At 40.8% G+C, this 24841-nt stretch overlaps 1 protein-coding gene across 3 annotated transcripts in view; it reads right to left on the bottom strand.

Annotated features, from left to right (window-relative positions):
* Window positions 1–24841, bottom strand: part of RAB5A (RAB5A, member RAS oncogene family) — a 33539-nt gene extending 8698 nt beyond the window's left edge. The window contains exons 1-2 of one of the 3 annotated variants that reach the window (XM_024991173.1): window positions 24454–24841; window positions 21227–21482 (exon numbers count right to left, since the gene is read on the bottom strand). In XM_024991173.1, the coding sequence (XP_024846941.1) occupies window positions 21227–21389 (163 nt within the window). In that variant the 5' untranslated portion in view covers window positions 21390–21482; window positions 24454–24841. Of the gene's footprint in view, window positions 1–21226; window positions 21483–24453 lie in introns of those variants that run through there. The other 2 variants (XM_024991178.2, NM_001076186.1) reach the window with 2 other exon arrangements.

The following is a 24841-nucleotide window of genomic DNA, read 5'->3' as shown; positions in this document are numbered from 1 at the left end:
CCTTCACGACCACGGTAACTAAACCCCGATGCTCCATCATTCACACCAGTCGGTGTGCTTCTTCCTTTTCCTTTTAGCTCAAGGTGCATTCCATTCCTTCTCTGAAACTGGCATAGATTGAAGTTATAAAGTTTTCAAATACTCTGTCCTCCCATGTAAGAGATTATTCATTCCTGTAAATTGTAGCAGTTTATCTAGTGATGTCAATCTAAGAGATTTACTAGTTAATATCACTATGCTGAATAAGTCTAATTTGATTTACATCGCATATATTAAACATTACATACATTTTTCATGCTATTTTTATTAGGTCAACTGACTGCTGTGATGGCTTTAGTATCAACAACTATAATCTTCTCAATTTTGCAACCATCGTAATAGAAATGTCTATTTTCAGCTAAATTCTATTAATAGTTCTGTGAATTCTCACAAGTGGCTAGTCATATTTAAAATATACGCCAGTGAAAACTACTTTTACCATACAAAATCAGCAATAATATTTTAAAAAATTCTGTATGTACAATGAAGGATACCAAAAAAGCACTATGTCACTTTTTCACAGAGATGAAAAGTTCTCATGCAGAATCAGTTTTAAAAACTTAAAAAAACTAAGTACTCCTTTTTAAATGAAAGGGATAAAAGGTAAGGAATGGATCACAAAATACAATCCCTTTCTCAAGGACAGTTTGATGCAACTTGAAAAAACTGGGTTATAATTTGCATTCAGACTTTTGTTGTCTCTGTTCCATAACCACAAAGTACAGTGATAACAAACAGATTCATTTACACTTTCATAAATCAACCCTAGGCTCAGGTAAAGAATTATGAATTATGCTGCCTTAAAGGAAATATAATCTGATTCTCCAACCAGTTAAAGATATCACAAAAGGCTACCAATCTTTTTTTATAAATGCATGTACAAAATGACAAAACACAGGAAAAACAAATTTCAGCTAATACATTAAAAGAGTAACAACCCCATGACCAAGGAGTTTCTTTCAGAAATACAAAGCTATTACACCAATAGGATAAAAAAGAAAAATCAATATGTTATTTAAATAAACTATAAAAAGGGCATCTGAGTCAATATTCCTAATATACACACAGAATTCTTCCTTAAAACAGATCAAGTGTCAATTTCATCCTTAAGCCTGAAACCAGCATTTTACTCAAAGCTCTTAGGCAATCTCTCTGAATTTAGAAGCCAGATATGAAAGTCAAGATCACAATTACATAATATCACTTCAGATATTCTTATAATAAATAAGTAACAAATTATTAGAGAGACATTATTTGGAAGAAGCAAGAAGACTGAAATGAAAATCCAAAGACACCAGCTAAAATAAAGCAGATAGTAAGTTCTTTAAATTGGCTGGAAAAGATCAAGGTAATTGCCTTACAATACACAAGCAACGACCAGATTTTCAGTGGTATGCTGGAAGACGACTTGACCCTATCAAATGAGCAAAGAACAAGTCAATCAGCTCACTCCGCACCTCTCTGGGAGGCCTTCCTCTATCACACCCTTCCAGGAGGCCCGGTCTTTGTGCTCCCAGAGCTCCCTGTGCGGACACGTTTCATACTTTCTATAATTACTGATGTACAGGATCTTTTTTTCTCCTAGACTGAGAGTTCCTTAAGAAACGATCTTTATTCTTGTCCATACCCAGTATCTAATATAAATCTCAGTTCATATAAATACTCAAAAAGCTTGCTGAATTTCATAACAGATATGTACAATTATTCTGGACTATTTTGACTAATTACAGTTTCCAAATAGGAAAAAATAGGTATTTTAAAAGGCCTCTCTCAAGTTATCATGTAACCAACACAACCTCAAACTACCAACAAGATCTTTTTAACTTAGTAACACCATATTGTTAACACGGTATGTTAAAAAGAGCGTGATTTGGGGGGAGGAGAGAAAGACCAATATTAGAGGCCAGTGGAACGATGTGAGTACAGTCACAAACGTGAGAACTATTTAAAAGTGCTGTGGTGCCACAAGAGCAGAAATACGGGACTAAAATAGCCCAGTATTATAAACATTATATACTGCATGACCATCAAGATTTCCCCAAATCCTCAAGTTTTCAAGGACTAACGAAGGATTTAACTTTAGTCAACCCAGTATAGATGATATCTTCAAATCCTCAGTGCTTCGAAAAGGACATTACTAGTCATTTTTAAAGTTGTAAAAATAAATTCTAGCACTCAAAACATAAACTACTTACATCAATCCTGTAGCAACATTAACCAACCACCAACTTACCTGAATCTGCAAAACCACTTTAATTTATCCAAAACATCTATTTTCTCACTAAGAACCATCACTTTCTTAGACCTCTTCAGTTTTCTCTTCACTTCCATCACCAGCACTAGCAGTTGGGTTTCTTTTCGGGCCCGTATTTCACAAAGAAACAGCTTTTATCACTTCGAGAGTTACTGTGTACGCGACGACAGAGGAAAACAAAGCTGCGCTGAGATGCGGGTGCCCGCCTGTCTAACGGGCCCCTCTGAGCTGACACGATCAGTTCCTGTGGCAAGCTTGGCGGCAGGCGACACTGCAGTCTCCGCCACACTACAGATTACCGAGTGACAGAGCCTGGGGTCAGCTGAGAGCAGCGGAAACTGTGAATCTTAAATCTGCAAAACCCCAAAGCGTGTAATGTGTAAGACCCCGATAAATAATAAGCAAGAAGGGGACACTGCAATACGCTGGGTGAGGGAAGACCGTCCCCATCGCAGCACTAACCAAACGTTAACAACGAGTAAGAAAGAATTCAAACTACAGTGAGTCCACACGACTAAACAGAGGCCAAAAGAGAAAAAGCACAGAACCAGTTATCGCCCCAATCCTCAACTTACTGTTTTACCAAACTGACAGAAAAGAAATTACTTTATTAGAACTGACCCAAAATCCTTAGATCTATCAGATTTGATTATATAAAAATTAAGGTCTTTAGGTTTGTAATTAAAACGTGTCACACATTCAAAACACAGGGGCAAACACATGTAGAAAAATTTCTACAGTGGATGCTATGAGCTTGATTTTTAATATGTAGAAACCTCATGTAAATCTTAAGAAAACGTATACATCAAAGATAAATGTGTAACAAAATTCACAAAAGCCATATAACATAGAAAAAAATCAGTATCACTAGTAATCAACAAAATAATTCTCAGAGCAAAAACAGTTAAATTTTATCCCTTAACTAAGCAAAACTGAAAAATGAAACTAAAACAAGAGCACAGCAAGGACTCACGCTCTGGTGGAGATGCTGAGTAACTGTTCTGGAAATAATTCTGCCAACATGTGGCAGAGCCAGGAAAACACTCTTAGTTGTTACTGTAACATCTCATGGACTCTCTAAAGATGGTATGGGAGCAAAGAGGGTAGGGAAAACACACCTTTTAGGTGTGAAGTATTAATGGCTAGCACACACATGAAAAGATGCTTAACATCACTCATTATCAGAGAAATGCAAATCAAAACCACAATGAGGTTCCATCTCACACCAGTCAGAATGGCTGCCATCAAAAAGTCTACAAGCAATAAATGCTGGAGAGGGTGTGGAGAAAAGGGAACCTCTTACACTGTTGGTGGGAATGCAAACTAGTACAGCCACTATGGAGAACAGTGTGGAGATTCCTTTAAAAACTGGAAATAGAACTGCCATATGACCCAGCAATCCCACTGCTGAGCATACACATGGAGGAAACCAGAATTGAAAGAGACACGTGTACCCCAGTGTTCATCGCAGCACTGTTTATAATAGCCAGGACATGGAAGCAACCTAGATGTCCATTGGCAGATGAATGGATAAAAAAGCTGTGGTACATATACACAATGGAGTATTACTCAGCCATTAAAAAGAATACATTTGAGTCAGTTCTAATGAGGTGGATGAAACTGGGGCCCATTATACAGAGTGAAGTAAGTCAGAATGAAAAACACCAATACAGTATACTAACGCATATATATGGAATTTAGAAAGACGGTAACCATAACCCTGTATGTGAGACAGCAAAAGAGACACAGATACACAGCACCGACTTTAGGACTCGGTGGGAGAGGGAGAGGGCGGAATGATTTGAGAGAATGGCACTGACACATGTACATCACCATATGTGAAAGAGATGGCAAGTCCAAGTTCAATGCATGGAACGGCACACTCAAAGCTGGTGCACTGGATGGCCTAGAGGGATGGGATGGGAGGGAGGTGGTGGGGGGTTCAGGACGGGGGACACGTGCACCTGTGCCCGTGGCAGATTCATGTCAAGGTATGGCCAAAACCACAATACTGTAAAGTAATTCTTCCAATTAAAATAAGTAAATTAATTTAAAAATAATGTATGAATGAAAGGCACTGACGGCTTGGCAAGTACTAAGAAGGAATTAAATTTAAAATTGACAAAATGACCTCTTAATTGTCAAAAAGCAACATTATATAAATGCTTTTTAAATATCAATAGAAATACATACATACATATGTAAATGTCCTCCCTTAAATAAAACTTTCACTAAAGTGGTGGATTTGATGCCCTATTAAAACTAAAAGGCTATAGTAGTTAGAGACGGGAAGGGCTTTGTTCAGGATCTCAGATGTAAATCAGGGACTTGGGATCATAAAATCCAAGTTTAAGGTTGTTTGGAAGTGATGTGCAGGGGAAGCCCTAAAGGTTTTAGAGCCAAGTAAGTCAACGGTTGAGTCTGATGGATCTGGATCAAACTTCAGGGAGAAAGATGGCAAAAACTGACCAAGAACGAGGTATCAAAGTTACCTGTGAAGCCAGACACTGGTTTGCTGAGAAAAAGGGAATCAGTGGCCACTAGGGTCATAATAGAATGAATTTTATCAGACAGATGAACACTGACTTCAGATGATAAAATTGCACACACACAGGAATGTATGGATGGTTTAAAGCCAACAACAGAAAAAATAAAAGCTGAGGCCATTTTTATTTTCCATTAAAACTGCATGTGTATATAGGAGATTAGATTACAGAGCATTAGATTTTAGAGCAAAGATGAGACAAAGCATTCACACAAGAGTTACAGTTCAACTAAGCCAAGGAAGAACTTAAGAAGGGATCAAAATAGACTGGGACAAAGAGGAAAGCACACACAGCAATTAAACTCGAACAGAAAGCACTCCAGAAGAACGGCAAGGTAAAGAGTTTACCATCTAGATCGTATATTAACACATGGCAGGGCTTCCCTGGTGGTCCAGGGGTTAAGACTCCGCCTCCCAACGCAGGGACACGAGCTGGACCCTGTTCAGGGAAGCAGGACTCCATACGCTCTGGGGCAACTAAGCCCGCAAGGCACAGCACAGACCCAGCGCAGCCAGAAGACAGCAGCGCTCCCCAAGGTGAACCCACTCTATGAGATGATCTAACACTCATCATACTGAGCTCGTTCTTAAACATCTGATAAGAGACTGATAAGGGACTGGGGCTTCCCTGGTGGCTCAGATGTAAAGAATCTGCCTGCGATGCAGAAGACCTGGGTTTGATTCCTGGGTCAGGAAAATCACCTGGAGGAGGGCATGGCAACCACTCCAGTATTCTGCCTGGAGAATCCCATGGACAGGGGAGCCTGGTGGCTACAATCCATGGTCACCAAGAGTTGGACACGACTGAGCCACTAACACTCATTTTCAAGGGGTTGGTATCCAGAATATACATAGAACTCCTACAACTTAGCAACACACACAAAAAATCCAAACTACCCAGTTAAAAAAACGGACAAACAACTTTAATAAACATTTCTCCAGAGATATACAAATGGCCAGGAATTTCCTGGCAGTCCAGTGGTTAGAACTCAGGGCATTCACTGCTGGGGCCCAGGTTGGATCCCAGGTCAGGGAACTAAGATTCCACAGGCCACATGGCATGGCCAAAGCGGGGGAAAATAAACACACAAATGGCCAAGAAACACATGACAAGATGTTCAACATCACTACTAGAAAAATGCAAATCAATACTACAAGATACCACTTCACACCCATTAGAATAGCTACTATCAAAACAGCAAAAAAAAAAAAAAAGAGTTCACAAAGAGGTAGAGAAATTGAAACCTTATGCACTCAAAGTGGGAATGTTAAACAGTGCAGCCACTGTGGAAAATGGTATAGAAATTCTTCAAAAATATTAAGCACAGAGTTACCATATGATCCAGCAATTCTACTTCCAGGGATATGCTCAAAAGACGTGAAAGGTGTCTGTACACCAATATTCACAGCAGTGTTAATTCACAATAGGCAAAAGGTGGAAGAGACCAAAGAGTTCATCAAAGGATGGATGAGAAAGCAAAATATGGCATATGGAATATTATTTTCCCTTTAAAAATAAGGAAAAATCGACACCTTCACAAGATGGGTGAACCTTGATCACATACTAAGTGAACTGAGCCAGTCATAAAAGGGCACTATCATCTAATTTCTCATGTATGAGTGAGGTTCCTAGAGCAGTCAAATTCATCAACAGGATGGTACTGACAGGGGTGGGGGTGGGAAATAGGGCGTTACTGTTTAATGTGTAGGGTTGGGTGTGATGCCCGTACAACAACGCGAATGGACCTAACGCCAAATGTCCATTTAGAATGGTTAAAATTATACAAAATTTATTATGCATATCTTAACACAAATCATTCATGCAACATCTGAAGATAATTGCTGCCAAATGACTATAATCTTGGAGCACATAATGATACGTAAGGAAGAGTCTGCATGAAGTCATGCAGAATGAGGTAAAACACGCTAATCATCACTTTTTCTCTAACACTGTCTAGGAGGAAGATACACTTTTTAAAAGACTAATTCATGTTAATTTTTTTCAGAAATGACAAAACAGTAAAAGAAGCCAATGTGTTTTTTTATTTCACAATCATAGCCTGATGGTTATTCTTAAAGGACACTACTCTTCTAAGGGAATCTACTAGCCAGGACTGAGCTAGTCACATGTCCAGCTGAACAGGATCATATTAGACACCTACCAGCACACTAACGCTACTGTTTGCAAGTTAGTCGCAGGAGTTTGAACTTGGTTAGTATTAAGCTAGTGCACCACACCTGGTCACCTGAGATACAACCAGTGTTTGAACCCTCAAGGCTGACAGGCTGTGGTCACCACACCAAGGGGACTCACCAGACTGGGTGTGTGTAAAAATGCCGCCCCAAATACTAAACTAGGGGGCAGAATGGAGGCACAGAACACAAAGAGGAGCAGGGAAGAAATGGAAGAGACGTGAGAGAAGGGAGGAAAGGGGAGAGGCTGTTACAAGCTAGTAACCAGTGTCAGACAAGCTCCCCAACAAACACCAAAAGGAAAAGGTAATCAAACTAACTTAGCTTGGATACACGTCTATGAAAGACTTTTTTTTTTTTTTCACTTTTTGGCCGCATCGCATGGCTGCGGGATCTCAGTTCCCCAACCAGGGATGGAACCTACACTTCTTGCAGTGGGAGTGTGGAGTCTTAACTGTTGGACAGCCAGGCAAGTCCCTATGAAGGACAATTAACTTACGGACAACAGATACATTGCTGAATAATTTAAACAGTACTTTAAAAGAAATTCCTGCAGGGACTTCCGTGGCAATCCAGTGGTTAAGACTACATGTCCCCAATGCAGGGGGCACAGGTTTGATCCCTGGTCAGGGAACTGAGATCCCACATCAGGAACTCAAGAGTTCAAAGGAGAAACTACAAAAGCTGAAAAATCAGTAATTTTTCTTTGATCTGAAAAAGTGAGGTTACAAGGCAATCTCAGATCAGAGATCAGATCAGTCGCTCAGTCGTGTCCCACTCTTTGCGACCCCATGAATGGCAGCACGCCAGGCTTCCCTGTCCATCACCAACTCCCGGAGTTCACCCAGACTCACGTCCATCGAGTCAGTGATGCCATCCAGCCATCTCATCCTCTGGCGTCCCCTTCTCCTCCTGCCCCCAATCCCTCCCAGCATCAGAGTCTTTTCCAATGAGTCAACTCTTCGCATGAGGTGGCCAAAGTACTGGAGTTTCAGCTTCAGCATCATTCCTTCCAAAGAAATCCCAGGGCTGATCTCCTTCAGAATGGACTGGTTGGATCTCCTTGCAGTCCAAGGGACTCTCAAGAGTCTTCTCCAACACCACAGTTCAAAAGCATCAATTCTTCGGTGCTCAGCCTTCTTCACAGTCCAACTCTCACATCCATACATGACCACTGGAAAAACCATAGCCTTGACTAGATGAACCTTTGTTGGCAAAGTAATGTCTCTGCTTTTGAATATGCTATCTAGGTTGGTCATAACTTTCCTTCCAAGGAGTAAGTGTCTTTTAATTTCACGGCTGCAGTCACCATCTGTAGTGATTCTGGAGCCCAGAAAAATAAAGTCTGACACTGTTTCCACTCTTTCCCCATCTATTTCCCATGAAGTGATGGGACCAGATGCCATGATCTTCGTTTTCTCAATGTTGAGCTTTAAGCCAACTTTTTCACTCTCCACTTTCACTTTCATCAAGAGGCTTTTTAGTTCCTCTTCACTTTCTGCCATAAAGGTGGTGTCATCTGCATATCTGAGGTTATTGGTATTTCTCCCAGCAATCTTGATTCCAGCTTGTGTTTCTTCCAGTCCAGCGTTTCTCATGATGTACTCTGCATATAAGTTAAATAAACAGGGTGACAATATACAGCCTTAGCAAGGCAATCTACTGGCCCCAAACTGGAGAAACAAGACAGGCTGGTACAGAAAAGCATGGCATCTGAGCAGAGTCACCTGAGGAGACCAGCGCTGCTGCAGGAACTACCTGGTGAAACTGCTGGAGGCCAGCTGCCGACAAGCCTGAGTTACAACTCCAGCAGGACATCCCCTGGCGGCCTGGCGGCTGAGAACACGCTGCTGATGCTCAGCACATGGGTTTGGTCCCTGGTCTGGGAAGATCCCATATGCCACAGAGCAACTAAGCCTGTGTGTCTCGGGCCTGTGCTCTGCACCTAGAGGTGCCACTGCAGTGAGAAGCCCAGCACCGCAGTGAGAAGCCGCCCCCAATCACTGAACCTGGAAAAAGCCCACAAGAAGCAAGAGACCCAGAGCAACCATAAACAGACAAACTCCAGGAGAAGCCAGCAGGAAGGGAGGCACCACACTCCTGTGGGTTTGACAACCAGGAACTAGATTAGGCTCTCACAGTAAATATCAGAGAGAAATCCTCTCCTGCTTCTGGCAAGGTGAGGGGAAAGGAACCATTCTGAAATAGACGAGATCATCATGTTCTTAACAAAGCCCGTCCACATAAGAAACTAGCTGATCTGAGCATAACCTGTTGGGAGTATTATCAGACTCTTAACAGACCTGGAGAAGGAAATGGCAACCCACTGCAGTATCCTTGCCTGGAAAATTCCATGGACGAACGAGCCTGGCAGGCTACAGTCCATGGGGTCGCAAAGAGTCGGACACAACTGAGTGACTTCACTTTAACGGACCTGGAGAAAGAAATATCCAACTTAAGCCAGTTCTATCCTTCCACTTGGGAGAAGGGAAATTTCTAATTCCAGCCCATTCTAGCCATCCTGTCTTGTCTAAGGCAGGGGAGAAAAAAAAATGACCATTTGCTCAACAACTCTACCATGCTAGTAAAAGCATACTTACAGCAGTTGCTTTTACTTACTGTATCATATCCAGACAGCAAGAAAAAGTACAAGGCATACTAAAAGGCAAAAAACAGTTTGAAAAGACAGAAAAAGTATCAGAACCAGATCAGCAGCAGAAATGTTGGAATTAAAAGACTGGGAATTGGAAACAACTAGGATTAATGAGCTAAGAACCCTAATGTGAAGACATAATGCTGAGAACAGATGGGCAATGTCAGCAGAGAGATGGAGATATGAAGGACCCCCAAAAGTGCAGAGATCAAAAATACTGTAACAGAAATAAAGAATGCCTCTGATGGACTTATAGGTCTTCCCTGGTGGCTCAGACGATAAAGCGTCTGCCTACAACATGGGAGACCCAGGTTCAATCCCTGGGTCGGGAAGATCCCCTGGAGAAGGAAATGGCAACCCACTCCAGTTCTCTTGCCTGGAAAATCCCATGGACGGAGGAGCCTGGGAGGCTACAGTCCATGGGGTCGCAAAGAGTCGGACACGACTGAGCAACTTCACTTCACTCCACTTTTGATGGACTACTCAGATGACTGGACACAGCTGAGCCAAGAACCTCAGACTTTGAGGTCTATCAACAGAACCCTCCGAAGCTGAAATGTAAAGAGAACTAAGACTGGAAAACATAGAACAAAATGTCCAAGAACTCTGGGACAACTACAAAAGGTGTATGACATTCATAATGGGAACATCGCAAGAAAAAGGAACAGAATACGTGAGGCAATAAAAACAGAATCTTCCCCAAATGATGTCAGACATCAGATTACATATCCAGGGAGCTCAGAGAACACTAAGAAAGATGAATGCTGAAAATTCTACACCCAGACCTATCATTTTCAAATGGCAGAAGATCAAAGGTAATGTGCAGGACAGTGCCCAGGCTACTTTGCAAAGGAGGCTTCTTCCCTCCTTCTCTTTGGTGATGTTCCTACTCCATTTGGTTCAAGAATCTAGCACTTAATAGTTCCCAGGCCCGAAAGAAATCTACCAGACTTTTAAAACAATACTGGCCTTGAAAGTGACCTTTAATGCTTAGCAATAATCCTATCTAAGTGAGTTTAAAATAAAAGTTCTAGTACCTGAGAATTTTATAATAGAAGACTGGAAAAGGGCAAACTAAAGAAAGCAAGAAGAGACAGAGAAGACTAAGGTGAAAGTGAAGCCGCTCAGTCGTGTCCGACTCTTTGCGACCCCATGGATTGTAGCCCACCAGGCTCCTCCGTCCATGGGATTCTCCAGGCAAGAGAACTGGAGTGGGTTGCCATTTCCTTCTCCAAACCCCAGAGTAGAAGTTCAGAAACCTATAAACCCAGATATAATTATCTATGCTAAGCAAGGCCCAAGGAAGTTGGGAATATCTATCTCTAAGGGAAGAAAAAAGTGATGAAAAGACCAAAATTCCTTTGATACCATAATCATTAAATTACTTTGATTCAGTAACCACATCTACACATTGATCTTACAGAAATAAGTCCAGAGGGGAAAAATTTCCAAGAATATATTCAATATTAGATGATTACCCAAAACAGCAAACAAAATGTAAACACTAAATGTCTAACAATAATGGTATGGTTAAAAAATAGATTACCAGTTACTAAAATAAATATGAATACAGAGATATAGAGTATTATCGCTAATAAAGGGAACAGGATACAGTCATATGATTACTACAACTGATTCTGTATAAAAATACCATGAAGTTATAGTTTACAGGAAATGGAAACATAATGGACTCTCAAATATGAAAAGATGCTTGACCTCATCCCTATTATGGGGAAAATGTACACTAAAAAATGCAGAGATCAATGCAAGTAAGAACGGCAAAGATCTATAAGCGTGAAAGTACCCTGAGCTATTGCAATAGGGGAACAGGCATTCTGTGCACTGCTGGGGACGGCAGTGGGGAAAATGCATCAGAATTACAAAAGTATCTAACTTTTGACACAGCAATCAACTTCAAGAAATTTGTTACAAAAATACTTGGAATACATAAGAAATGACTATGATATTATTCACTGCAGCACTGTTAATACCCCAAAGTATAAAACTACTGTGCAAATCTGAACCTAGAACTGATAAAAAATATTCACAGGATCCATTCAATGGAATGTTGATATAGCCAAGAAAAATGAGGACATACTTCATAAAATGGTACAAAAAATCAGTGTATTTTCCAAGATGGCCACAAGATTTCAGCATATTCTTGTTAAAACATGACACTGGCTCTCCTTCCTCAAATCTGTACAAGCCTGTGATTTGAGCATCACTGATGGGATCTCTGAACTTCTGGGGGTAGGGCATAAAAAGCCACCCAGCCTCTGCCTGGTATCTTGGGGACATTCATGCTTGAATCCAGCAACATGCTGTTGAGGAACCCAAACCAGGAGGCAGGCCATAGGCAGGTATTCTGGCCGACAGCCCGAGCTGAGCTCCCAGACATGCTGAGGTGACGCGAGCCCCAGGACTGACCCCCCGCCATCACATCAGAAAATCACCTAAGCCCACTCAACCCCCAGAACCAAGAGACAATAATTGTTTTAAATGACTAAGCTTTGGAGTCATTTGTTTCTGAACAACAGATAACTGGGACAGTAATAAGGAGAAAAATAAAAAGCATACTGCAGACAGTCTGACATGTTTTAGATTACACAAAGTGGAGAAAACACAGATGTGAATGTAACAGTAACTTTTCAAGGACAGAGTAACACGCGGCTGCCCTGTGTGTGGTCACTCAGGCTGTCTGACTCTCCGACCCTCTGGACTGTGGTCCACCAGGCTACCGTGTCCATGAGATGCTCCAGGCAAGGATACTGGAGCAGTCTGCCGTTTTACTCCTCAAGGGGGTCTTCTCAAACCATGGATCGAACCCACTTCTCCTGTGTCTCCTGCACTGCAGGCGGGTTCTTCACCCGCTGAGCAAACAGGGAATCTCTGGAAAAAAAGAACCGAGTAGGCAGAAGATAGGAAGGAAACCATTTGAATTTTGACTCACAAGAACAAATTAATGAAATAAAATGTGACACGTGGTTGACATAAAGATGGACACCATGGCACTAACTCTGGAACATGAGTGATCTAAATTTTTATTTAAAATACTTTCACATCATTTTCTTTATAAATCGATACATAAGGGCGGTCTGCATCTGTCAAGTACCACACATTTAATTATAACAGAATGCTTACATCATTCATATCCTGACCCTAAACTTCGTGAATTCCAGAATACAGACTGCACAGAAGAAAGATCTGTCTTTAATCCCAACTGTCACTTAGGTGCAAAACCTCCGCTGTATCATTTTTGTTACGTTAGTCTCCTTGTCTATAAAATCAGCATTTCCTCATAAAGCCATAGTAAGGTCTAGATGACACTATGGGAATGCCAATCCTATGAGTGCATCGTATAACATGTAACCAACTTTAAAATCACCTTACAAGGGATCCTAAAAATCACCCTGTGTCTCACAGAAGTCACATTTTCCTAAAATTTACAAATTACTTATGAATACAATAGATTACAAAGTTAGGATTCTCTAGGTTCTAATATACAAGGATAAATAACTTAAAAACATTTTAAAAAATTTCTTGGCCATACCACGTGGGACATGGGGTCTTAGTTCCCTGACTGGGGACTGAACCTGTGACCCTACAGTGGAGGCATTAAATCTTAACCACTGAGCCGCCAGGAAGTCCCTGAGTAACTATTTTATTTGACTGAGAAATGCTGATGATGTCTGGTAGTTACAGAGCGACTGAAGTCCCGTATCATCACGTAATTCTCTTCTTTTTGAATCCAAAGAGTGCCTGCTAGTAATACCTTCAACTTTGCCAACAGGAATACAGAACCATGAACGACTGACTCCTCATTCTGTTGTTACCCTTCCTCATCTGTATTACCAAAAAAAAGGGGTGAACACTGTTTACCAACACTTACCTCAAATATTGTTTTGCAACACTTGTAAAACATCAAGGATTATTTTTTATTTTCAAAATCCAGTATATGACTTCATTCTCATCCTGAGAGATTTAGTAATTTGGTACCCAGAGTTCATGTTTAAATCAAAACAGCCAATGATCATACTCCAAAAGTCCCTGGAATAACTCCTGTTCTTTTCTCACTCTAATACATCCCTATTTGCCACTAGGAGGCCTGTTAACAAAAGGCTCTTGTGAGGACTCCAATGATGCTGTCGTGAGGTGAACCGGTTCAGCATGCATCATAAGGGAGAGTACACAGAAGGAGCGTCGGATCACTACAGTGAGAGACCCCAAGGGGGAAGGGTAACTTCGATTTCTAGGATTTAGCACAGTACTAGGAACTTGGTAAGTTTGTTGAATAAATGAATTTTCGAGAAGCTTGACAATCTTATTTGCCTGTATGTAACAGAATAAAAGCAGTAAATTAGTGAATCAACAGAGGTGGCTCACCATAGTTAGAGCTAATTGGCAAAATGATTCTGCCAAACAGCTCTGAACATTTCAGCAGCACCAAAGGGAATTAATGAATGAAGTAAGACAGGGCAAACAGATATTCATGATCGCAAAATGTGAAACAAATTTTAAGAGGAAGAAAAAGTTTAACTGTATTGCTTGCTTCGTTTAATGTGGAGAAAGCACACTCTTAAAAAAAAAGAGTCTGCTCTAGAAGAACCTCATCTAGCTCAATTCTCTCTCGTTTTACAGTGTGTAAACAGCACTCTTCTAAAACAAGGCCAGGACTGAAGCTAAGCTTATTGGTTCCTAACTCACAGCAATGTTTAAGTAGCCACTTATGATAACATCTAAAACCAGGACACTGGAGAATAACTGAAGTTAAGACTATTAAAATATTTTTGGTCAGAACTGGTACAAACATATAAAATATCAAATCTTTACTAACTTCTTCAAGTAATACAACCTATCTCAAATGCTGAATATATACTTTTTATAAGGAAACATTATTACACATAAAGACAATATTGTTTCACTTGAAGCCAAAAGATTAACTGCAAAAAATTTCAACTCTCACTGTAACAGAATAATGTATATTTCAAAAATCATTTTTGTCATGAATTGAAAATGATACACTGGTGGTTTGTTCCCAGGTCTTCTATCCTTTCTCAAAAGTACTTTTAACTGAAAACAATATGCAGATGCCTTTGCTTGGATAACCATGAATGATGTGGTCACTCACCAAGAGCCACATCCTGAAGTGGGAAGTCAAGTGGGCCTTAGGAAGCTATACTATGAACAAAGCTAGTGGAGCTGACGGAATTTTCGTCAAGCAATTTTAAATCCTAAAAGATGATGCTGTGAAAGTGCTGCACTCAATATGTCAGCAAATTTGGAAAACTCAGCAGGGGCCACAGGACTGGAAAAGGTCAGTTTTCATTCCAATCCCAAAGAGAGGCAATGCAAAGAATGTTCAAACTACTGCACAATTGCACTCATCTCACATGCTAGTAAAGTAATGCTCAAAATTCTCCAAGCTAGGCCTCAACAGTACACGAACTGAGAACTTCCAGATGTGCAAGCTGGATTTAGAAAAGGCAGAGGAACCAGAGATCAAATTGCCAACATCCACTGGATCACCAATAAAGCAAGAGAATTCCAGAAAAACATCTACTTCTGCTTCAATGACTATGCTAAATTTAGCCTCTGAATGTGCGGATCACAACAAACTGGAACATTCTTAAAGAGATGGGAATACCAGACCACCTTACCTGCCTCCTGAGAAACCTGTACGCAGGTCAGGAAGCAACAGTTAGAACTGGACATGGAACAGCAGACTCATTTCAAATCGGAAAAGGAGTACGTCAAGGCTGTGTATTGTCACCCTGTTTATTTAACTTCTATGCAGAGTACATCATGAGTAACGCTGGGCTGGAGGAAGCACAAGCTGGAATCAAGACTGCTGGGAGAAATATCAATAACCTCAGATATGCAGATACCACCACCCTTATGGCAGAAAGTGAAGAGGAACTAAAGAGCCTCTTGATGAGGGTGAAAGGAGAGTGAAAAGGCTGGCTAAAAACTCAACATTCAAAAAACTAAGATCATGGCATCTTGTCCCATCACTTCACGGCAAATAGGTAAAAAGTGGAAACTGTAGATTTTATTTTCTTGTGGAAAAATCACTGTGGACAGCGATTGCAGCCACAAAATTAAAAGATATTTGCTCCTTGGAAGAAAAGTTATGACAAACCTAGACAGCGTACTAAAAAGCAGACATCATTTTGCTGACAAAGGCCCATATGGTCAAGGCTATGGTTTTTCCAGTCATCACGTATGGATCTGAGAGTTGGACTATAAAGAAAGCTGAATGCTGCAGAATTGATGTGTTCTTTTTTTTTTTTTTAGAATTGATGCTTTCGAACTGTGGTGCTGGAGAAGACTCTTGAGAGTCCCTTGGACTACAGGGAGATCAAACCAGTCAATCTTAAAGGAAATCAACCCTGAATATTCATCGGAAGGAATGATGCTGAAGCCCCAATACTCTGGCCACTTGCTATGAAGAGAAAGACTCTGATACTGGGAAAGATTGAGGGCAGGAGAAGAGGATGACAGAGGATGAGAGGGTTGGATGGCATCACCGACTCAATGACATTAGTTTAAGCAAACTCTAGGAGACTGTAAAGAACAGGAAAGCCTGGTGTGCTGCAGTCCATGGAGTCAGACACGACTTGGCAACTGAATATAATGCAGATGCAAAAAGATAAAGAAGCAAACAAATGTACAGATTACAATTACACAAACAAGTCTTTCTTAAGGCTCACAAGTGAAGGGCAATAGTGGAAAGCTTACTACAGGAAAAACACAAGTTATTCCAATTCACATTTTCTAGCTGCCTTTTCTTTCTCAGTTTAGGAAGCAACTTTAGTATCTACATACATGTAGTGTTCTATTTAACTGTGTAATTTCTCCCTCTAAGAAAATGTCCATAAATAACTTAGTTGACATGGGGAGCAGGCATTTAATGCAACGTACATGACTAACCACTTGTGTGAAAACCAGAAAATGCTGGGGTAGTTAAGCAAGAATTTACCACACAGAATTTAAAGAAACATAGTTGTATTAATAAATGCTATCTACTTGAAGTCCATTTTTAGGAAGGCTCAAATTTAGGAAGCAGTTGCTCATAAAGCATCTTTTTTACATCTTATTTGCTCTTACAATCTTCAATAAGAAATTTCCAAGAGAAGAAAATCTGGACATAAAATTCTTTAACACTGTCAAATCCTAAAATGCTATGCACTTGGTAGAACAGTCACAATTCTAAAGTAATGCCATGTCATGACAATACCAGAAAAATATCAACAGTAATAAAAATGACTCAGCAAAAAGTAATAGTGGTGACAAGAAAGGTAATAGCTAACATTTAATAAAAAAACCGTCAAATTTAGGAGCTGTTATTTTCATTCCATATTAAGAGTAAATAAAGCTGGGTATGATTTGTGTGAGATGACGTAGCTGGTATGTGCTGGAGCTAGAATTTTAAATCAAACAATGTGGATACAGTCTATCCCCAGGCCACACCCCTTTCTTAACCACAATGCTTCACTCCATAAACTGGTAAGGTAAGGTAAAACCAACAACAGTATCTTTGAAACTAACTTTGTTTTTCTTAATTTTTAATAATAACTTTTGCCCCATTAGATGTTTTGAATCTGAAAAGAAAAGCAAGTCCTGGTAGCCAGGTAGAGGAAATTGGACAGATATTAAATAAAGTATAAACTTTGTCCTTCTAGTAAAAAAAAAAGTCCTGAAATAATTATGTAAACATTCTCTTTAGGGTTAATAACTGCTTCAAACAGCTTTAAACAGAGGGCACTTATTTTGTCCGTTTCGTGAATAACCAGTCCCTGACTACCTACGGCAACAGAGGGGAGCAGCCTCAGTACAGACAACTGAAGACGCTGGTTATTTAACTCCTTTAAGTAAAGACAAGGCAGAGTATCCTTGATGGACAGGGAAGGACCATGGTTTTTGAAAGAGGCCTAGCAGATTAACGTAACCAGTATACAACACTTGTGATCCTCAAACTGGAGTAGTTGACGAACAGCATGGTTTTTTTTTTTTTAATCCTACAACAATCAGTTAAAAAAAAAAAGCAATTATTCCATTTACTGATTGTGATATCAAACGTTTCTCTCTCAAAAAGAAGAGTCGAAAGACTGCATGCTTTTTCATTGTACATTTTAAACTGGCTCCAATTTACCCTGATGATCCACTTGCTTATAAACAGCATGCGAAAGTCTTTTTAAAAACAAGAATATTTTTGACACAAGGAATTCCCTAGAAATCTTTGAAGTCTTTAGGTGTTCAAGTTGTTAAGTGGAAGATGGCCAGCCCTATCACCCAACAAGTATTTACTGAAGAGCTTCTGAGGCTCCAGATGAGACAAGAAGGGAGGCAACCACCTGAGCCTAAAGCGCCCCGCACACCTTAGGGCTCGTCTCAAATGGCAGGAGCACAAATGTCACGCAGCCTTTAACTCCCGCCATAAGCTAGAACTCCCCAAAGCACTAAACCCAGCACCCAACTACCCATCTCATTATGAGAGCTCGAGAATCAAGGGGCAGGGGCGGGGATATGGGAGACAACATGGATTCTTGTTTTCTTAAATCAAGCCATCGTGTATAAGAACCACCACAAAAAGTGAAGACATCTTAATGTTCTTGATCACTATAAGGTTCTAGAATATACAAATTCAAGAGTACAGTATATATTCCACCTTACAATGCCATTAGAGAGGGAAATTTTAAGTGAGCTCTTACATGTTACTAAACATAAATAGTTAAGTCTAAAATAAAGAATAAATGAAACATAAAAACATCTGGCCAGGTTCATTTTTAGATAACTCCTCCCACACATAAGCCAAATAAAAATACACATTACCTACAAGTTATAGATCTTAAACAACTCAAACCTTGAAATCCTTAGATGCTTCTAGTCCTTCAGAGTGAAGAGCTGTTTAGCGAAGAGCATAAAAGAACAGTGTTCACTCTGTAAACAAGTTAATACATCTTATGCCTTAAACACGTTAATTATCTTTCAAAAACAAACAAAAAACCAGGACTAATATGTGGTCAACATAATAAAAAGGTATTCAATAACCATTAAGACAGAAACTTGGATGTAAATTCCTTCTAAAGGTGGTTAAAAAAGCCAGACTCAATCTGTACAAGCACAAGGTATTAGAAGTTTTACGTGTTAGAATGAAAACTTTTTGACAATTTCATTAATGAAATGTAAACAATCTAATTGGTATTAAATGGAAACAGATTATATACACACACTCATACACACATATCAAAGGATATGTATATTTATGATGCATTGACACGGGGTTAAACTTTTCTTTTAAATGTCCTTCTTGAGATGTCATTAGGAAAATGTACTCTTAGAAGGTAATTGGGAGTATCCATAATAAAAACAAAAATTCTACTCTTGGGCTACATTTACCAGGACTTGAGTTCTTTACTACAGTACTTCACTGCTTTTGTTATTTTAATATGCACTGTGAAGGCAGGGAGGGTAAGAATATATCAAGTCCCAAACATATTTTGGCCCAGGTGTTTAGCCTACAATGCACGTGTATTTTGAGAAATGCTGCAAGCAACAATCACTTGCCAAAAAGTAGTTATAATAATTAACCTTTTGTACCAGGTGAAGGTGGGTGGGCAGAGTCTTGAAAGTCTTTAAAATTTTTCCTACCATATGGGCTGGGTGTCCCTGGTGGCTCAGCTGGTAATCTGCCTGCAATTCAGGAGACCTTGGGTTCAATGCCTGGGTCGGCAAGATCCCCTAAAGAAAGGAATGGCTACCCACTCTTTCTTCTTGCCTGGAGAACTCCACTGATAGAGGAGCCTGGTGGGCTACAGTCCATGGGAACGCGAAGAGCCAGACACAACTGAGTGACTAATATACTATGTGGATGTGGACTAGTTACTTCTGGTCCAATTTGTTTTCTGGAGGAGGCTAAAGCTTGAGAGGTAATATTTCATTACTAAACCACATATACACAGATACATTAACAAGGAAACAACAAAGAATGTGTGATATACTGTTCAACACAATTTTTAAAGATACCAAGATTTCTGAATCAAAATAAAAAACTCATGTAAAGGACTGTATTTTTGATGCTCATTCATTATAAATAGATATGAAGTATTAACAATAAAATAGAATCACACTGTAACATGACACCCAAACACTGGGGCTGGCTGTCACTCGTTACACTGCTGGTCTGTTAAATAGGAAATAGCCGTTGTCCACTGTATTTCCTACAGAAAAGTCAGAAGATAGCCGAGTTTTGTAATTTATGTTAAAGGAATAATCTGAAATCATAAATATAATTCTCAGTGTACTTACTTGAGATCATATACTCAATGCACAGCATAAGTTATGCTTTTAAAAGATGGACTCCCAAGAAGTTGCTACATGCCAAAGAATATCTGCCTTACGTATTTCAGAAGTTAAAAAAAGTATTTGACTTTTTAAAATATGAGGTTAAAAATATATTCGTGAACACCTGAAAAAATATGGTCCTGCTTAATTACACACCTCTTGCAAAATAGTGTCAATCTTAAAGCTGTGTGGTTCCTCTGACATTACCTAATTCAAAAGCTTCATTTGACACATTAAGCAGGACCAAAAAGGGCTTTGCCCCACTGCTATACCCAGCTGCTGCTGCTGCTAAGTCGCTTCAGTCGTGTCCCGACTCTGTGCGACCCCACAAATGGCAGCCCACCAGGCTACCCCGTCCCCGGGATTCTCCAGGCAAGAACACTGGAGTGGGTTGCCATTTCCTTCTCCAATGCATGAAAGTGAAAAGTGAAAGTGAAGTTGCTCAGTTGTGTCCAACTCTTATCGACCCCATGGACTGCAGCCTACCAGGCTCCTCTGTCCATGGGATTTTCCAGGCAAGAGTTCAGGGATCTCGCTTCTCATCTCTTCCCAGTACGGCACTGCTGGCTGTGTCCTCTTGGTCCTGCACGTTCCTTCCCCTCAGCGTGAACACCGTCCCTGTAAGCAGTCTTGATGTCACCTCTTTCCCCTTTTCTTTCACTTTCTCTCCAGGTCTCATTTCCCTTTCATGTCTCTCTTCATTAATCACTCACTTCTTCTCTTCCCTCACCCTAGGAGCATTCTTAAACATGTTTAATAAAATGTAACTAATTTTGCCAATCAGTGTAATTTGTAAATAGTCCAGTTATTTAGAATTTTAATCGTAACTCTTTTCCTCTTTACTTTTACTATTTTCACCATTCATTCTAAAGCCAACACAATTCAGCAGACATCGGATAATTTGAAAACACTTTTAAACAGTATCAAGAAAGATACCAATCAAATCTGAGACTTGGGACACTGATTCTACTCATGTTTGCATCTGTATTTTATCATCTTGGAGATAACCAGGAAATCAAAATATTAAAACACATTATCTTATCAAAAAATCAAGCTATAAAGTTTGAGTCTGCAGCTCAGCTCTTTTACTCACTCTGTGACCTATTTAGTTACCCATCATCATACAATCAGAACTGCAAAATCTTATTTGTCAATGTATGAGTCAATTAAATGAAGAAACGATAAAAGAAAATCTCACCCCCAATGGTACTCTCTTGAAATTCATGAAACTGGCCCTTCACAAAACGAAGCACAAGGCTTGATTTGCCAACAGCAGACTCTCCCAGAAGTACTAGTTTGAACTGGCATATTTTATTTCCAGTATTTGGCCCGTTGGGTCTTGTTGCTCCTCGATTAGCCATGTCCAAATTTGAAAGAAGTCCCTAATTTCAGTTTCTTAAATGAACTTCCAGGACGCAAGGTGTCAATTCTTTTCTTTCTGGAGGTAAAGAAACCTGTAAAAAAAAAAAAACAAATATGAAGTAATTAAAAATACAAATCAGCATAACAAAGCAAACCTCATATTATCACTTTAAAATTTTGCCTGTAACACAGCAATACACGACAATTATAGTCTCTACTGGACACTGTCATTTACTTTAATTCACTGCCTTGATTAATAAGTAAAGGTATGAGCTTTGAGCCTAAAATCATTCTGTAATTTTTAAGGCTCTGTAAACATTTTAAACCTAACCTTTATTAAAGACTCAATTTTGTGCCAGATGGTTTTAATTACTTAACATAGCCACTCAACAATCCTGTAATGTTACCTATTCCAATCCTTAAAAAATAAGGAAACAGGCATAGAAAGGTTAGGTGACTTGACTGAGGTCACACAGTTACTGTGACAGAGCTTCAACAGAGCTGAGTTTCAACCCATGTAAACTGAAAGGTGACTAGTTCTGGTTCTGGAACTAGATTACTTAGGTTAAAACGGTTTTGAGTAAAATTAAGTCAATTAAGGGAAAAATCTTAGAGCTTAAAACAGTTAAGTTCAATAAAAGTCAGCCATTATTATTTGAAGGCTCCTTTTAAATGGCACATGCTTTTTATTTAATGGTAACTTTGGAGCAATATTTTAAGTAGATCTATGTCTGGTGGCTAAAGGATTTAATACTGTATTCTCACGTTCTCAAATACATCATTCGTGCAAGTGTTAACCGCGGTTCTCCGTATGGTGAGTGAATTAGTGTCTTATTTACTTATACTCTTGTAGTTTTGGGGCTAACAATTAAACGTGTCATTATTTTCTATTTAACACACTTACAAAAAACTAGCCTAAAGCACAACTTCTAAGTCTTCTTTTATTATTTAATAATGATAATTCTCAAAGATATTAGCAAACTTTTAAAATACTATTTTCCAAGCTACTCACAAATCAATTGTAATAGCTTTCTCCTACTTTTAATCAAAATTTGACCATGTGCTTAATAACATTAAATATGATTCTCCTTCTCAAGTCACTGTTAGATTTCATTTAGGTACCTCTTAAGAAATTTGTCTTGCCCATGAAATGAGTTTATACAAGAATCTCTCTTAACAATGAACTCATTAATAAACGTATCTATGAGACCATACATCAAGACAATAAAATCACCTCTACTTTATCTAAACGGCAGCACTGAAGACCTCTTATCTTTCAGTAATACATATTGTACCTAAAATATTTACAAATGAAGTAATAGATCTGAGTTGCTCCCAAACAATGGGGGTATAAACAAAACAAGATAACTGAAGCTAGTTGATGGGTTCATTATACTATTCTTCCTACTTCTGCATAAAGAATTTTCTGTGATTAAAAAAATGCTCCAATCTCACATCTATCCTCCCACCACTCCCAAACACACTCCATTTGGGGATCTAATTCGATACAGCTATACTAATTTCTGCTGGAGCAACTGCTTTCATTTCAAACTCTCTACTCCAGAATATCCAGTTTTCATAACTGCTGTGAGAAGAGAATATACACGTAAAATATTTCTGATACAGTGGTCAACACACAGCAGCGACTGAAAACAGGCAATTACAGAGCCCCTTTGATGGAATGACGACCGAACATCAAGAGAATGCAAGTAAACTGAAAGTGCACCAACAGACTTCACGTATCACACAACGCAACTGAGACACCTCCAGCTTTACCTACAGAACAGCAAACTGAATCACTCATCAATGACAACATGCTCTGACTTCCTACAGTCCTCCCTAAACTTCAGGGAAAACATCAGATGCTCATTAAAGGGGGAAAAAAAAGATTTAGCTTTGGTTATAGTTCCAAGGACCTCAAACAAAAACCCTAACTAAATCTAATTATGAATGCAGTTAGCATTACATTAAGGTTAAAAGCTATATTTTGTGATATTCATTTGTATTCATTACAAACTTTTGTTTCCCAAAAGCAAAGATTTTGCAGAAAATGCATTTTAAATCTTTTGAAAATAACTGCTATTCTGTAGTTAAAGTCCTTCTGGGTACTCTCTGATCAAAACTGAATTCATGACAGCAGCTAACATTTACTAGGCATTTATTTTATGCCAATCACCATTCCACGAATTAGGCTTACAGCAACCCTAAGAAGCTCTTACGATCCCCATTTTAAATTAAGAATCAAGTTTCTCAACTGCCCGGAATTATCGCAGTTGTGTCCATGTGGGTTTTTTCCCCCAGTAGTTATGTGAAAGGCAACTGATTGGACACTTAGGCTCCACTTCAGCAAAAGACAAAAACCAAGTATGTGAATTATGACGTTCAGAGCTTACAAAGTCTGCAAGTCTTCAGAGAATAGCCAGTTTGCAGGGAGGCGAACAGCAGAGCACGCTCAAAGGGCTCTACCGTCTGAGGGCTTCGGCGGCCTAGCTGTGTCGGGCTGCTTTCAAGCCGCACTTACCTTCCAGAGCTGAGACAAGAGCCCCTAGACAGCCGGGCTCCCCGGGCCGCCGCCTCCCTCCATTACCCGGCTCGGGGAGCCGGGGTGGGCGGAGCTCCCCGAATTCACACCTGCCAGAGGCCCAGGTTCCTCTTCGGGGAACACCTGAACCACCGGCAGCAGCTCCGACCGGCCAACAGGCAGGCCCGCCGGCCCGCGCGCATCCCTCCCCGCTCCTCCCCGAACCCAGCCCGACTCCGGCCGCGGACCCCTACCCGGCTGCCGGGACGGGGCAGCGGCGCCGCGGCCTCCGGGCCGCTCTCGGGGCGCCATCTTGAGAAGGGAACTGGGTGACACCCGCCGCTCCCTCGGCCGGCCCCCAAACCCTGGCCTCCGGGGCCCCTTCAGGGGGCCACCGCGGCCGCCGGGCGAGACGCCTCTCCCGGCGGCTTTCCGGTCCCGGGCCCCGGCGCGAGCAGGAAGGCTGGGGGCCCCTGTGACCCCAGACCCGCGGACCACTCGGGCTCTGACCCGCTTCGCGGGCGGAAGGCTGGCGGGGCTACCTGGGCTCGCAGCGCGCGGACCTGTGGCGCTGAAGCTCCGGCTGCAGGTTCCAGACGCAGCCCAGGCAGGGCCTGAAGCAGCGGCGGCGGCGGCGCGTCCTCGAGTCGCTCCGCTCCCCTCAGACTGGACGGTGCGGGGATCGCGCCGCGGTGCCGCCCCCGTCGGGCTCCGTCCCCGCCTCTCCGCTCCGCCTTCCCCTTTCCTTTCTCCTCCTCCTCCGCCGCCGCCGCCGCCCGGCGCTCGAGCTCCCACTGATTCTTCCTCCTCCTCCCTCCTCCCCTCAGGCCTGCCGCCGGCTCCTCCGCGAACCAAAACACAAACACTCCAGTCCCAGCGCGAGAGCCACTTCCGCCGCCGGGCGCCGGCCTCGCCGCCACGTCGCCGCAC

The sequence above is a fragment of the Bos taurus genome, chromosome 1 (assembly GCF_002263795.3).
Source record: "Bos taurus isolate L1 Dominette 01449 registration number 42190680 breed Hereford chromosome 1, ARS-UCD2.0, whole genome shotgun sequence".
NCBI classification, from domain to species: domain Eukaryota; kingdom Metazoa; phylum Chordata; class Mammalia; order Artiodactyla; family Bovidae; genus Bos; species Bos taurus.
The sequence above is the reverse complement of the archived record's forward strand: the minus strand, read 5'-3'. Positions and strand labels throughout refer to the sequence as shown.